The sequence below is a fragment of the Anolis carolinensis genome, chromosome 4 (assembly GCF_035594765.1).
Source record: "Anolis carolinensis isolate JA03-04 chromosome 4, rAnoCar3.1.pri, whole genome shotgun sequence".
Lineage (NCBI taxonomy): Eukaryota > Metazoa > Chordata > Lepidosauria > Squamata > Dactyloidae > Anolis > Anolis carolinensis.
Window position 1 is genome coordinate 240,848,730 of NC_085844.1, and position 13,025 is coordinate 240,861,754.

At 42.0% G+C, this 13,025-nt stretch overlaps 1 protein-coding gene across 3 annotated transcripts in view; it reads right to left on the reverse strand.

Annotated features, from left to right (window-relative positions):
• The window catches only part of lama5 (laminin subunit alpha 5), a 228,071-nt gene that overhangs the window by 113,110 nt on the left and 101,936 nt on the right, over positions 1-13,025 (reverse strand). For all 3 annotated transcript variants that reach the window (XM_062979024.1, XM_062979023.1, XM_062979022.1), the window contains exon 4: positions 1,645-1,763. In XM_062979024.1, coding sequence (XP_062835094.1) covers positions 1,645-1,763 — 119 coding nt within the window. The remainder of the gene's footprint in view (positions 1-1,644; positions 1,764-13,025) is intronic.

Sequence of the window (13,025 nt, forward strand, 5' to 3'; positions counted from 1 at the left end):
TGTCTGACTATGAAACAATACACAATAAGCAACCACATCAAGGATTTATTTTTGAAGTGATAGGGGTTCAAAATGCTTTAAATCTTGCTGTTTCCTTTTTAATTTAATAGACCTTTTCACAGATGTAGTAAACTGGAAAATTAATCAAAATAGGAGTAGCTCAGTAAAATATGGAGGGGTTTATTTTGGGAAAATAATCAAAGAACTGTATTTCTTTCAGTTTGCAAATGTTAGTTCTCTTGCTAAAAGTCTCTCCTTTCCTGCCCTAAAGAGAACATTTGCTTTCTGAATAAGCCTGTCTATGGTTGAATAAACTGTTTTACACCCCACTGCAACCCTTTAACAATCCCAGCAGAGTTCATCTGCTGGAACACAGTATCTGCACAGCTGGAACAGTTCCGCCAGCCTGACTCAAGATTATCACAGAATTTAGCAACAGGATGCACCCGTGTTTTCCAGGCGCAACATCCCACAGCCTACTATTAGCTTTAGATAACTTTACAAAATGTTTAAATATGCAAAGTTCACTGGGCTCAAAAGGGCAAGACCTTGCTCTATCTCCTAAGGGAAAAGCTTATCACTGTAAGATTTATCTTCTGTTTCATATATTCCTTTGCACATGGATGGAAGTGAATGGTACAAAATCTGGACTCTAAAGAGCCTCATCTTTCTGATTTTAAGTGTAGCTAGCCTCCCGCAGCTGCAGAAACACAGTGATTTGAACAAATAAAGCAAGTGCATGAAAAAGGCTTAGAAGCCAAAAGTTTGGTGGAACTACCAGTGATTGATATATGCTCTGTTACTATTGTTGTCGTGTACCTTCTTGTTGTTTCTGACATGGTTATCTAAAGCAGTGGTTCTCAATCTGTGGGTCCCCAGATGTTTTGGCTTTCAACTCCAAGAAATCCAAACAGCTGGTAAACTGGCTGAGATTTCTGGAAGTTGTGGACCAAAACATCTGGGGACCCACAGGTCGAGAGCCACTGATCTAAAGCCAACCTATCATGGGGATTTCTGGGGCTAAGAGTTTGCAAACCACCCAAGATCACCCAGTAAGCTTTCATGGAATTAAATCCTGGTCTCCAGATTCATAGTCCAGCATTCAAACCATTAGACCATGCTGCCTCTCTGTCTTTCCAATATTGATTATCTAGCTCAGTGTTTCTCAAACTGTCCTCCTCCAGGTGTTTTGGACTTCAGCTCCCACAATTCCTAATGGCTGCTAAGATGGAAATCCAATACAGCCGGAGGAGCACAGTTTGAGAAACATTGATCTAGCTCAAGACTTCATGACTTTCCCTTATTCTCTTTCTCTCTCTTCTCAATCCCTCTCATCAGCTACTTTTCAGTCTTTGTTCCAGTAACAAACACACACACACACACACAAATGCATGCATAGAATAATACCGCAGTTTGTAAATGGGGAGTGGCTTGTCCTTGGTTACCATACAAACCCAAAGAATCTGAACCAAGACTCAAATCCCATACTTCTACTAAAACTCCACACTGTACTCTCAGAAGCAGGAATGACAAAATCCATGAAAAACTAAACATATCATTCCTAAGACAATCATATCTAGCAAAATCAGTGACATCCAGATAGGTCATTTGAAACACAAAGCAAACAAAAACCAAAGAGCTCACCTCTCCATTCTCCAAGGGAACAATACGAGAGTATTCAGTGGTGCAAATGGCATCATCGTCTTTGGTAATCCGTTCTATAGTCTTTGGGCCAAATTTCTCTATACAGTCTCTCTTGGAAGCTATGAGACACAAAAGATCCAAAATGTTACATATCCTGGAAATGTGACTCCTGCTTTACATGAAATAATACTTTGCATTTATATAATGTCATTTAATATTGGACATGCTTCATGTACTGTATCAAGACAATCCTTACAATACCTGTAAAGTCAAGTCAGTATTATTTTCTTCCTTGTACAGTCAGCTCTGCACTTTTGCTGGAGTTAGGGGCACAGAATCACCACAAAAGTGAACAACCACATTTAAATATCTCTAGGAATTGATAAATCCTTCAGCTTGACTCTATGGTCAATTTCCATCAAATATTTCTTGATAAAACATTTTAATCACACCTGGGAATAAGCAAATCCACCAGTCAAACTTGCAAAATATGGAGGGTTTACTGTTTAGTGTTTTATTGTAGTTTTAAAATGTTTAAATTGTTTACTTTATTTGATTTATGTTATTACTGTTTTTGTTTTGATATTCGTTGTAATTGCTTTGTTTTGTTTTGTTTTGGGCATCGCCCCATGTTAGCCGCCCGAGTCCCTTCGGAGAGATGGTGGCGGAATAGAAAAATAAAGTATTATTATTATTATTATAACTGTGAAGGCTATCTAGTGAGATAATGGCAAAGGAAAGAGTCAAAGGGACATCCTTAGTTCTAATTTGACTGTTAGCCATGACAGTACAAGACAGCATGAATGCCAGAAATGTGAATTGGTTGCACAGAGAGACTGTTTTTTCCCCCTTAATGTAACATATTTTGTAGGAATTTAGTGTAACAGTAACTCTCCATGAAACAACCATGATCTGGAATGCTGAAAAACATGCACTCTTAAGCGAGAAGGAACTGGATGTGTTATTTCTTTCTCAATATATGAAATTAGAGAATGCAGGCCCTATACAGATCTACTGCTGGAATCCTTAATATCCCTAAGTGTTCATTGCAGTTTTGAGTCCAAAAGCAGCTGTAGAAGGAAATAAATTCCCACACTTTAAGAAATCCCACCTGAATATTGGGAAGAATTTTCTGATGCAGTCTGACAGTACAATATGGTGCTGTGCTGTCTAATTCTTTAGAGTTTCTCAACCAGAAGCTAGAGGGCCATTTGTAGGGAGTGCTTTGATGGGTATTCCTCCATGGCAGAATGGAATTGAACTACTATATTTACTCGAGTATAAGCCTAGTTTTTCAGCCCTTTTTTTAAGACTGAAAAAGCCCCCCTCAGCTTATACTCAGGTGAGGGTCCTGGTTGGTTTATATTTGGGTCAACTTATAGTCGAAAATATATGGTACATTTATTATTTTTCTCTATTATTATTGGTATTATTACATTTATTATTTTTCTCTATTATTATTGCTACTATTACATTTATTTTACTCTATTTTTATTATTATTAATAAATTTATTATTTCACTCCGATATTATAATTATTATAATTATTGTTATTATTGCATTTATTATTTTACTCTATGTATTATTACTTGTATTATTTTCCTGTATTATTATTTATTATTATTATTATTATTATTATTATTATTATTATTATTATTATTACATGTATTATTTTACTCTATTATTATTAAAAGGATACATAGGCACATTTACATTGAAGAAGATGAGAATAATGATTTGATCAGAGTTGGACAGTCTTATCTTAAATTTGAGCTTTATGTAAATACAGTAGAGTCTCACTTATCCAAGACTCGCTTATCCAAGGTTCTGGATTATCCAATGCATTTTTGTAGTCAATGTTTTCAATATATAGTGATCTTTTGGTGCTAAATTCGTAAATACAGTAATTACAACATAACATTACTGTGTATTGAACTACCTTTTCTGTCAAATTTGTTGTATAACATGATGTTTTGGTGCTTAATTTGTAAAATCATAACCTAATTTGATGTTTAATAGGCTTTTCCTTAATCCCTCCTTATTATCCAAGATTTATATACCGCACTATCTCCTCGATGGGACTCAGGGCGGTTTCCAGTCATAAAAACAACACAAACATTACATAACAACATAATAACACATTATTAAACAAAGTAAAATAATACAATTATAACAATAAATAACACTTACATGACCAGATCAAGGGGACGAGAACCATAAGGTATTCATTTATCCAAGGTTCTGCTGGCCCATTTAGCTTGGATAAGTGAGACTCTACTGTATTCAAAAACATTTAACCTACTGATGCTTCAATTAATGTAATTTTATTGGTATCTATTTTTATTTCTGAAATTTACCATCTTTGGCTTATACTGGAGTCAATGATTTCCCAGGGTTTTTTTGTGGTAAAATTAGGTGCCTCGGCTTATATTCGGGTCAGCTTATACTCAAGTATATACGGTATATGACCCTTGTGCTCTCATCCAACTCTATTATTCTATGACTCCTGCCAAACTATATTTCCCCTCAGAGTATCCCTTGCTTAAGAAAATCCCATGAAATCCACAGGATCACTGTAAGTTCACAGGTGAATTCAAGGCACAAACACACACACAAGAAAGGCTATGCTAGGTTGCTATACAGCTAAGGGAGTAGTAAGAGTTACATGTCTAGAACAACACCCACCTTCCATCACCAAATGTTGGATGCAACCATTACAGACCTTTTCCAAATTATTATCTGGAAAGATATTTTTTTATTCCTCTTTGTGCCTCATTGCATTCATGAAAACCAAGAAAGGCAGGAATAGAATAAGGAGAGTGACTACAGGGCTTTAGGCTTTCTTTTTACATACGCATAATGGAAATAACTAGCTGGAGCTCTTCTCATTGACAAAGAAGTTCCCCAGGGAAGTGTTACTCTTCATTTATCACAGCCCAAATTCTACCCTTCCCAACAGTCATTTTTAACAAACATATTCATTGCTTCCAACCAACCAAGATTACATCTGGTTTGGCCTATAGTATACAGCCCACACTGATTTGCCAGGGAGCTTTAGGCCAAAGGTCCCTTATTTATGCATGTTTGGCATTCCCGCATTAGCAAAGTAGGTAAGAGCGAGAGCACTGTGGTACACTGTAGCCTCTAAAAGGGTGATCCTTTCTTTAGGAATCCCAAAACTTCCTGTTAAATCTCACATACTTGAATAATTTGTCACTCTGACAAAACACAGCTCTGCATTTTGCAACCGTTCATTCAACAGAAATATGAAAGGCTTTTTGCTGAAACAATAACTTAAAACATACTGTACCAATTCATTTAAAAAAAACCTTTAAAAGACAGTACCTTAGTCTTACAACTTAAAAAGATAAGTACTTTCATCTTTAAACTGATAAAGGTCAATGTTAATATAACTGCATATAATCTGAATTACATCACTGGCTCACTTTGTCCAGATAGGTGCTACATATACTATGACCAGGGTTTAAATATTTCAAACTGAAATGCCTACTGCTAAAAACTAAGTTGGAATTGCTTTACTAATCATTTGCAGAATCATAGTAAGCGAGGGAGGTGATTCACTTAACAAATTGTTCCTTACCTCAGAATTCTGTTGTTTTTTTTATTGAACCTGGGACAGAATATATTAACTATAGCTAAAACCAAAACTTTATCCCAGGAAGTGTTTGTTGTTGTTGTGTGCCTTCAAGTTGTTTCCATATTATGGAGACCCAAAGGCATAATTAATATTGCACTGTTTTCTTAGAAATATTTGTTCATACCATAGTGGTTTCGCCTTTGCCTTCCTCTGAGGTTGGGAGAGTGTGGTGTGCCTCAGGTCACCCAATGGGTTTTTATGGCCAAATCGGGATTTGAACCCTAGGCTTCAGTCATATTCCAGTGCTCAAACCACTGCACCACGCTGGCTCATTCCCCAGGAGGTGTAGTGATTTCATAGCAGAGGTCCAAACAAAATATTTCATTGTAGCAAATAGTAACTAACCTTCACTATCATTATAAAATTGCAAGGTATTGATGTGGAGAATACACTGGTTGGAAAGGCAATAAAACAGCTGTAGTTCTCCATCATGCCAATTTCTTTCTTCTTCGTTGGAGGTCTCTTGTATATTTGCCATGACCACTACCATATTGGGCCTGTAGATGATCCTGGCATTTCCTAGGTCTTCATTAGATTCATAACATCATAGTCAGAGTGAAGATTCACTGATCTAGTATAGCATCCTTCAAAGTAACAAATAGCTTATTATAAGCCAATTAAAGGGATAGATTTCAGGCATTTAGGTAGTATGCAACACACATGATTGGTAAAGGGCAACAACACAAATATCTGGATTAAGATTCAATGCAACAACATAGTGAGCATTTTGATCTGTTATTCCCATATAAAAGTAGTGTTTGAGGTCCCAGGAAAAGTGCTGAGAGAAGCCTTCATGTGGCTTCAACCCACTCTTCATTTTTAACTTCTTGGGTGTTCCTGAAGAAAGAGCCATTTTCACACTCCCATCACAGATTGGGATGATAACTGAGTTTGTTCTGGTTTCCTTTGAGCATTACAGAGCCCAGCCTGCCACTGTGCTGATTTTCTACAGATGAGTAACCTTCATCTCTCCAAAGTTACGTTTTGGCAGAATGCATCACAGCTGAAAAATATGCTGTTTCGATGAGCTGAGGCAGACTTTTTATGTCTTTATATACTAAAGAACACAGATATATTGTTTGGTCTTCTAAATCATTTGAGGTTGGTATTTCAGAAGACCAAAGCCCACACCAAGCAATTGCCTAGAAATCATGCCATAACATGCCCCCTACAAATTACCAAAATATCTCTCAACTTCTTCTGAATTTTCAGCCAAAACCATCAATATTCACTGAAATTAGCTGCTAAAATGTGAACACATCCTTATAGTTCTAGCAAATTATCTTTCACATTCCCACCATAAATCTGATTTCATGCTTCAAGCATGGAATCTAAAATATGATTCCAGGTTTCAAGCAAGCCCTGTCATTCAACCCCTTTCCTACAGACTGCTGCTGGCAAAAATCCTCTTAACCTCCCAATTTTCTCATATCTTGCCAGTTCTTTGAAAACTACTGTGGGCATCAGATTTCATGCTTTGAATATGTGTGTAAATACCTGGCACAGAACATGGTGGGAGAGCCATGCTGGGAACCCCTAATAAACTGCTGAGTGTTAATACACGTGCTTTTTAAACAGTAATGTGGAAAGAAGGCATTATGTACAGCAATAGCATATCTACTGGCATTTGTTAGAAGGGATTTGGTTTCCAGAAATGATGAGGAAGCCTTCTAAATAAGGGCAACAAATAGACCAAGCAGAAAAGAGGGCTCCTGAGCTATAAGTGTATCAAAAACTCACATTGCCTATGCCAGGGGTCCCCAAACTAAGGCCCGGGGGCCGGATGCAGCCCATCGAAACCATTTATCTGGCCCCCATGGCACAAGGGCATAAGGGGGTTGGGCTAAATGACCCAAGGGGTCTCTTTTTCTCTTACAACCCCTATCATTATTATTATTATTATTATTATTATTATTATTATTATTATTATTATTATTAACATTAAGGCTGGGTGGCCATCTGTCAAGGGTGCTTTGCTTGTGCTTTTCGTACACAGAGGCAGATGGGGGTTGGACTTAATGGCCCAAGGGGTCTCTTCCAACCCTCTTTTTATTATTATTGCTGTTACTATTATTAATTATTATTATTATTAATTATTGCTCGGTGGCCAACTATAGTCCGGCTCTCCAACAGTCCAAAGGATTGTGAACTGGCCCCCTGTTTAAAAAGTTTGGGGACCCCTGGTCTATGCCATAATGGTGTTGTCCTAATTCCATAGATTTAGGTACAGTGGCTAAACAAAACCCAAACCATGAATCACAGCTATAAATCTGCAACAAGACCACTATAAAAGCCCCCACAGAGAACCTAAAGCTATTTTTCAAGATAGTTTTAAAATAGGAACACTATGTGAGACTTTTTAAAAAATCTATTACTATCAGAAAAATGTTAAGAGAAAGATTCTTCTTATTCTTTTGACCTCAAAGAGAAACTAATGGGCTCATAGATACATGTGATCGAACAAATGAGGACTGGTAGCAGACCCATAGGGAAAATTCACAGTATAGCCTTTTCAGAATTTTTTTCAACCAGGTTTTTCTATTTAAAAGATCATCACAAAGCTTAACTCACATCTTCTTGCAATTACTGCTTTTGCTCCCTAGAGGGACATATTCAGAGTAACTTGGCTACTCTCTGTGTGTTTTACATGATAGATGTGATAAACTGGGAAATAAATCCTTGTGTCCAGTTTCCTTACATTTCATTTCCCAGAGAAATGCCAGAGGAAGGGAAGACAGACTGAAATGTCTCATCAGCTTTGTCTAGGCTTCAGGAAGTAGGAAGCGTGTCCTTTCACAAGACAACAGGGCTCCACAAACAATGACAAAATGAGACTTCAGATATTTGCCTCTTCTTCCCGTGTCCTATAATACGTTGATCTAGTGATGTTACCGCCAAATTGGTCTTGGGACTACCAACTAGTTAGACAAAAGTTTCTGCCAAAAAGCAACACAGCTGGGCTTAGAGCCATACAGGCATTTCTGAACCAGCAGCTTTGTTGGTGTGGAAGCAGCAGATAGGAAAGATGAGAAAAAAAGCACTAGGACTCAGTCACACAACTAGTATAGGATGGCAAATGATGCCAGGAAGTTACTGAATCTATGTAAATCAGAAAAATAATTTCTGAATTAAAGAGAGGAGGAGGCATTTAGAAATACACATCCATATTCCCATCAAATCATACCATTCAAATCGAGGCAGAGGAATATGTGGTGCTCCAGATGTTGCTGGGCTGCAACACCAATCATACCTAACCAACTAATAATTAACTAATAATAAGGGACAATGAGAATTGGGAGTTTGAAGATATGTGGAGTGATATGTTCCCCAGACTGATAAAGGAATACCACAGTTAATCTTGGGCCCCATGTACACTGCCATATAATGTAGTCTTAGAATGCAATTTAACTACATTGAACTGGACTATATTAGTCTACACTGCCTTATAATCCAGTTCAATGCAGTTAAACTGCATTCTGAAATTGCATTATGTAGCAGTGTAGATGGGGCCTCGGCTTCAGAAAGAAGACTTATCAAGTGTGAAAGAGCCATACTATTTTGATATTTGCTTCTGACAAGAACATAATAGAATCATAGAATAATAGAGTTGGAAGAGACCTCATGAGCCATCCAGTCTAACCCCCTGCAAAGAAGCAGGAAATTGCATTCAAAACACCCCCGACAGATGGCCTTCCAGCCCCTGCTTAAAAGCCTCCAAAGAAGGAGCCTCCACCACACTCCCTCCAGGGCAGAGAGTTCCACTGTCGAACAGCTCTCACAGTGAGGAAGTTCTTCCTAATGTTCAGGTGGAATCTCCTTCTCTGTAGTTTGAAGCAATTGTTCTGCATCCTAGTTTCCAGGGCAGCTAGAAGACAGTTTGTAATAGAGACTGCCAGAACCAGAGGAGCTCACAAAATCATTGCTTATCACAGTAAGCATGACATGTTTGGAGCACAGGAAGGAGGAAGCATCACACTGCATTTTTGAGAAGTGTTGAAGAACATCTACAGGGACTAGTTCTCTTCATCTTTCAGAGCATGAAATGGCAATGGGATAGCAAATGAAGCTCCCTCCCACTGAACAGTGATTTGGATGTGTTCCAAGCATTTCTGATCTTCAGTGTTAAGTCGGATCCTGCTCCTCACGCAATTCAAGAATGGGTCAGAGTCCTTGTTGGTTCACAAGCAAGGCTGGTCAAATGTGTCGACCCTTTACACTTTGCTCCAGCTGTGCAGTGCTTCTTTGGTACTTGCGATAGATTTATAGCAAGACCCCTATAACTATGAAACACATCCCCATGATTTTACTTACCCACCCCATTGGGAGATGATCTGTTTAGGAATTTACTAAGGCTTCAGACAATCTGAGAGAATGCTTCCCCCAAAAGTTACCACAGAGTTATGCTGGATGACCTAGCAACTTTCTTGGAATATCTAAGTCCTACATGGTAACTCTGGTATGCTGCGATTGGAAGCCAAGTCATTTCATGGAGTTAGGTCATATCCATGATTTCAGGTAACCAGTTAGAAAAGTGTCAGAACCCTGCTACTAGAGCCTGGATGTGGCTCTGAGTTTCAGGGTCACTGACATTGATAAGACACCTGCGTCCCAGGGCTCGGAGGAGAAACGGCTGATGGACTTGGCGGGGAATTTGCGCGGGGTTTTACTGAGCGGGAAGAGACTGTTCAAATGAGGGGGAGGGTATATAAAGGAGGGTTGGCCGGAGCCTCCCATTCTTGGCTTTTCTGATGTTCATGTTTCCTACAGTAAAAGTTCCTGGTGATACCACAAAGAGTCTCGTGTGTTCATTCAGGAGCGGCTGTGGTGAGCTGACACTAAGCCAAGAATACGGACACCATCCCGCTGTAGCGGTGAGGTGTAACATGCAAGTGGAGGATGAAGAGCTCTTGGGCGCCGGAGGAGGAAGGTCAGAAAGGGCCACTCCCGAGACGGACGCTGAGTTCCACCAGCTGGCGGCCCTGGCGTCATCCACCGCTTATGCCCAGCCAAATGGGGTAACCCAGAGGCGCGGAGTGGTGCGGGGAGATAGCACCGGAGGAGAGGAAGGTTCACCTTCCCCAGGCCCGCAAAAGATGGTGTTTCTGGAGGAGAGGATGTCGGCGATGGAGACCACCCTGGCAGTGATGTCGAGGGCGATGGAGCGCCTGGCGGTTTTGGCGGAGCCGGAGCGAGGAAGGGAACTCCGGGCTAGCTCAATGTGGGACGTGAGCATGGGAAGCAGCCAGGGCTTTGCAGACCTCCCAGCACCGAAGGGAAGGGAAATGCGAAAGGAGCCCGGTGCCCGGCCCAAGATCCAAACGAGCCTGACGCGGGTGGAGGAGAGTGACGACGAAGGGGAAAAGCCTCCGAGAATCCCGGCTACGCTCCCAACTGAGACCCTGGTGCCCCTGGCGAATGCCGGGCGTGGCACAGGACAAAGGGAAGCAGCAGCGGGGCCCACTGGCCCGCAAGGGGGCTTGCGACGGGCGGAGGATTGGGGATTGCCACCACAGGGACCCCTACCGAGACGAGAGGAACTAAGGATCGAGTTTGGGGGAGAGTCCTCTGAACTGGATTTTTTCCTGACCACGGTGAGGGGCTATATGGAGGACAATGCCCACACTTTTAGAACGGAATCCAGCCGGGTACGGGCCATTGGTGCAGTGTTGAAGAGGGGAGCGGCCAGCTGGTACGTTCAACTACATGCGCGGCGCGACCCATGTCTGGGGTCACTCCGACGCTTTATGGGGGCCCTGGAGACCCGTTTCCGAGATCCACTGGAGCAGATCCGGGCGAGGGAGGAGTTGAAGACCGTCTCCCAGGGGCAGAGGTCGGTATCTGAGTATGCGGAGGAGTTCCAATGCCTCGCTGAAAAGGTGCCGGAATGGTCTGCAGTGACAAAGATAGAACTCTTCAAAGAGGGGCTCAGGCGGGAGATCCTCTCCTGGGCGGTGCATCGTGATGAGCCTGACACACTGCGCGGATGGATTCAGCTGGCGGGGCGCATCGAGACATCGCTGGCCCAGGCGAGGAGGCACCGAGGAGGGCTACAGCAGCGGCCGCAGATGAAAGAGGGGAGCCGGAAGGAGGGATCAACCCCAGCCGGGAGGAGAACGGAGCCGACAGGGAACGTGAGCACCAGCAGGAGGGGCTGCTTCGTGTGCGGCCGTTTGGGCCACAGGGCTGCCGAGTGCTGGCAGAGAAAAGGGGAAGGCGGAGGCCCGCCCAAACCAAGAGCCGTGGCAGGGAAACGCGCCGAGGAAGAACCACCGATGAGGCACCACTCGGGGGGGTTGGTAAGTCAGGACAAAGCCATGATAGTGGTCCCCATTCAGCTGGAAAGTGGCAGCAAACAAGCAACCTGTTGAAGTGAAGATAGTGAAGATAGAGCTAGTCCCAGGAGCAGAGCTTCCTAAGGCAAAAATATACCCAATGTCGGCTAGGGAAAAGGAGGAACTGAGAAAATACATTGATAAAAACCTAGCGAGGGGTTTCATAGAGCCCTCAAATTCCCCTCTAGGGGCGCCTGTGTTGTTCAGGCGCAAAAAGGACCAAACGCTGAGGCTCTGCATTGACTACAGGGGCCTGAATGCAATCAGTTCTGGAAATAAATACCCCCTACCTTTAGTGAAGGACTTGATCGCCCAGTTATCGGAGGGACAGATATTCACTAAATTGGACTTAATTGAAGCGTACCATAAATTGCAGATTAAACCAGAGGACAGGTGGAAGACGGCCTTCTCCTGTGCATTCGGATTATTCAATTATCGTGTGCTCCCTTTCGGTTTGTGCGGCGGAGGCGCCGCGTTCATGCAATTAATCAACGAAGTGTTGCATCCATTGTTGTACAAGGGAGTCTTTGTTTTTTTAGATGACATATTGTTAGTATCTCGGACTAAGGAACAACACATAGAACTAGTCAGGGAAGTCCTGCAAAAGTTGAGAGAAGCAAAACTGTATGCGAAGCTTGCCAAGTGCGAGTTCAATAAAGACCAGATAGACTTTCTGGGGTATAGGATTTCATCCCAGGGAGTGGCGATGGACCCTGCGAAGGTAGAAGACGTGAGGGGGTGGGAAGCCCCCAAAACACGGAAGCAGCTGCAATCCTTCCTAGGGTTCGCAAACTTCTATAGAACATTTATCAAGGACTTTGCGCGCCTCACTTTGCCATTAACGGATTTGTTAAAGACTAAAGGCAGGGGAGAAACAGCCAAAGTGAAGGCCCCAGGGGCCAAACTGACCTGGACGATAGAATGCCAGGAAGCTTTCGAAGCCCTTAAAAAGCGTTTTACGGAGGAGCCTGTCCTACAGCACCCTGATATGTCGAAAGCCTTTGTATTACATTGCGATGCGTCAGACCGGGCATATGGGGCAGTTCTGCTGCAGAAAGACGAGGGGGGGAACCTGAAGCCATGTGGCTATCTGTCAAAAAAGTTTAGCGATACAGAAAAAAACTGGCCGATTTGGGAGAGAGAAGCCTTAGCGATTCTAAAAGCACTAGAGTGCTGGAGACACTTCCTGGAAGGAAGTGGAACACCGTTTGAGGTGTGGACTGACCATAGAAATTTACAGTATCTAAGATCCCCTCGTAAACTATCAGCGAAGCAAATTAGATGGGCCCAATATTTCAGCCGTTTTGATTTCAAACTCAGATTCTTCCAGGGGAAACATAATATACTCGCTGACGCTCTCTCTCGAATGCCTCAGCACGGGGGAGGAATTCA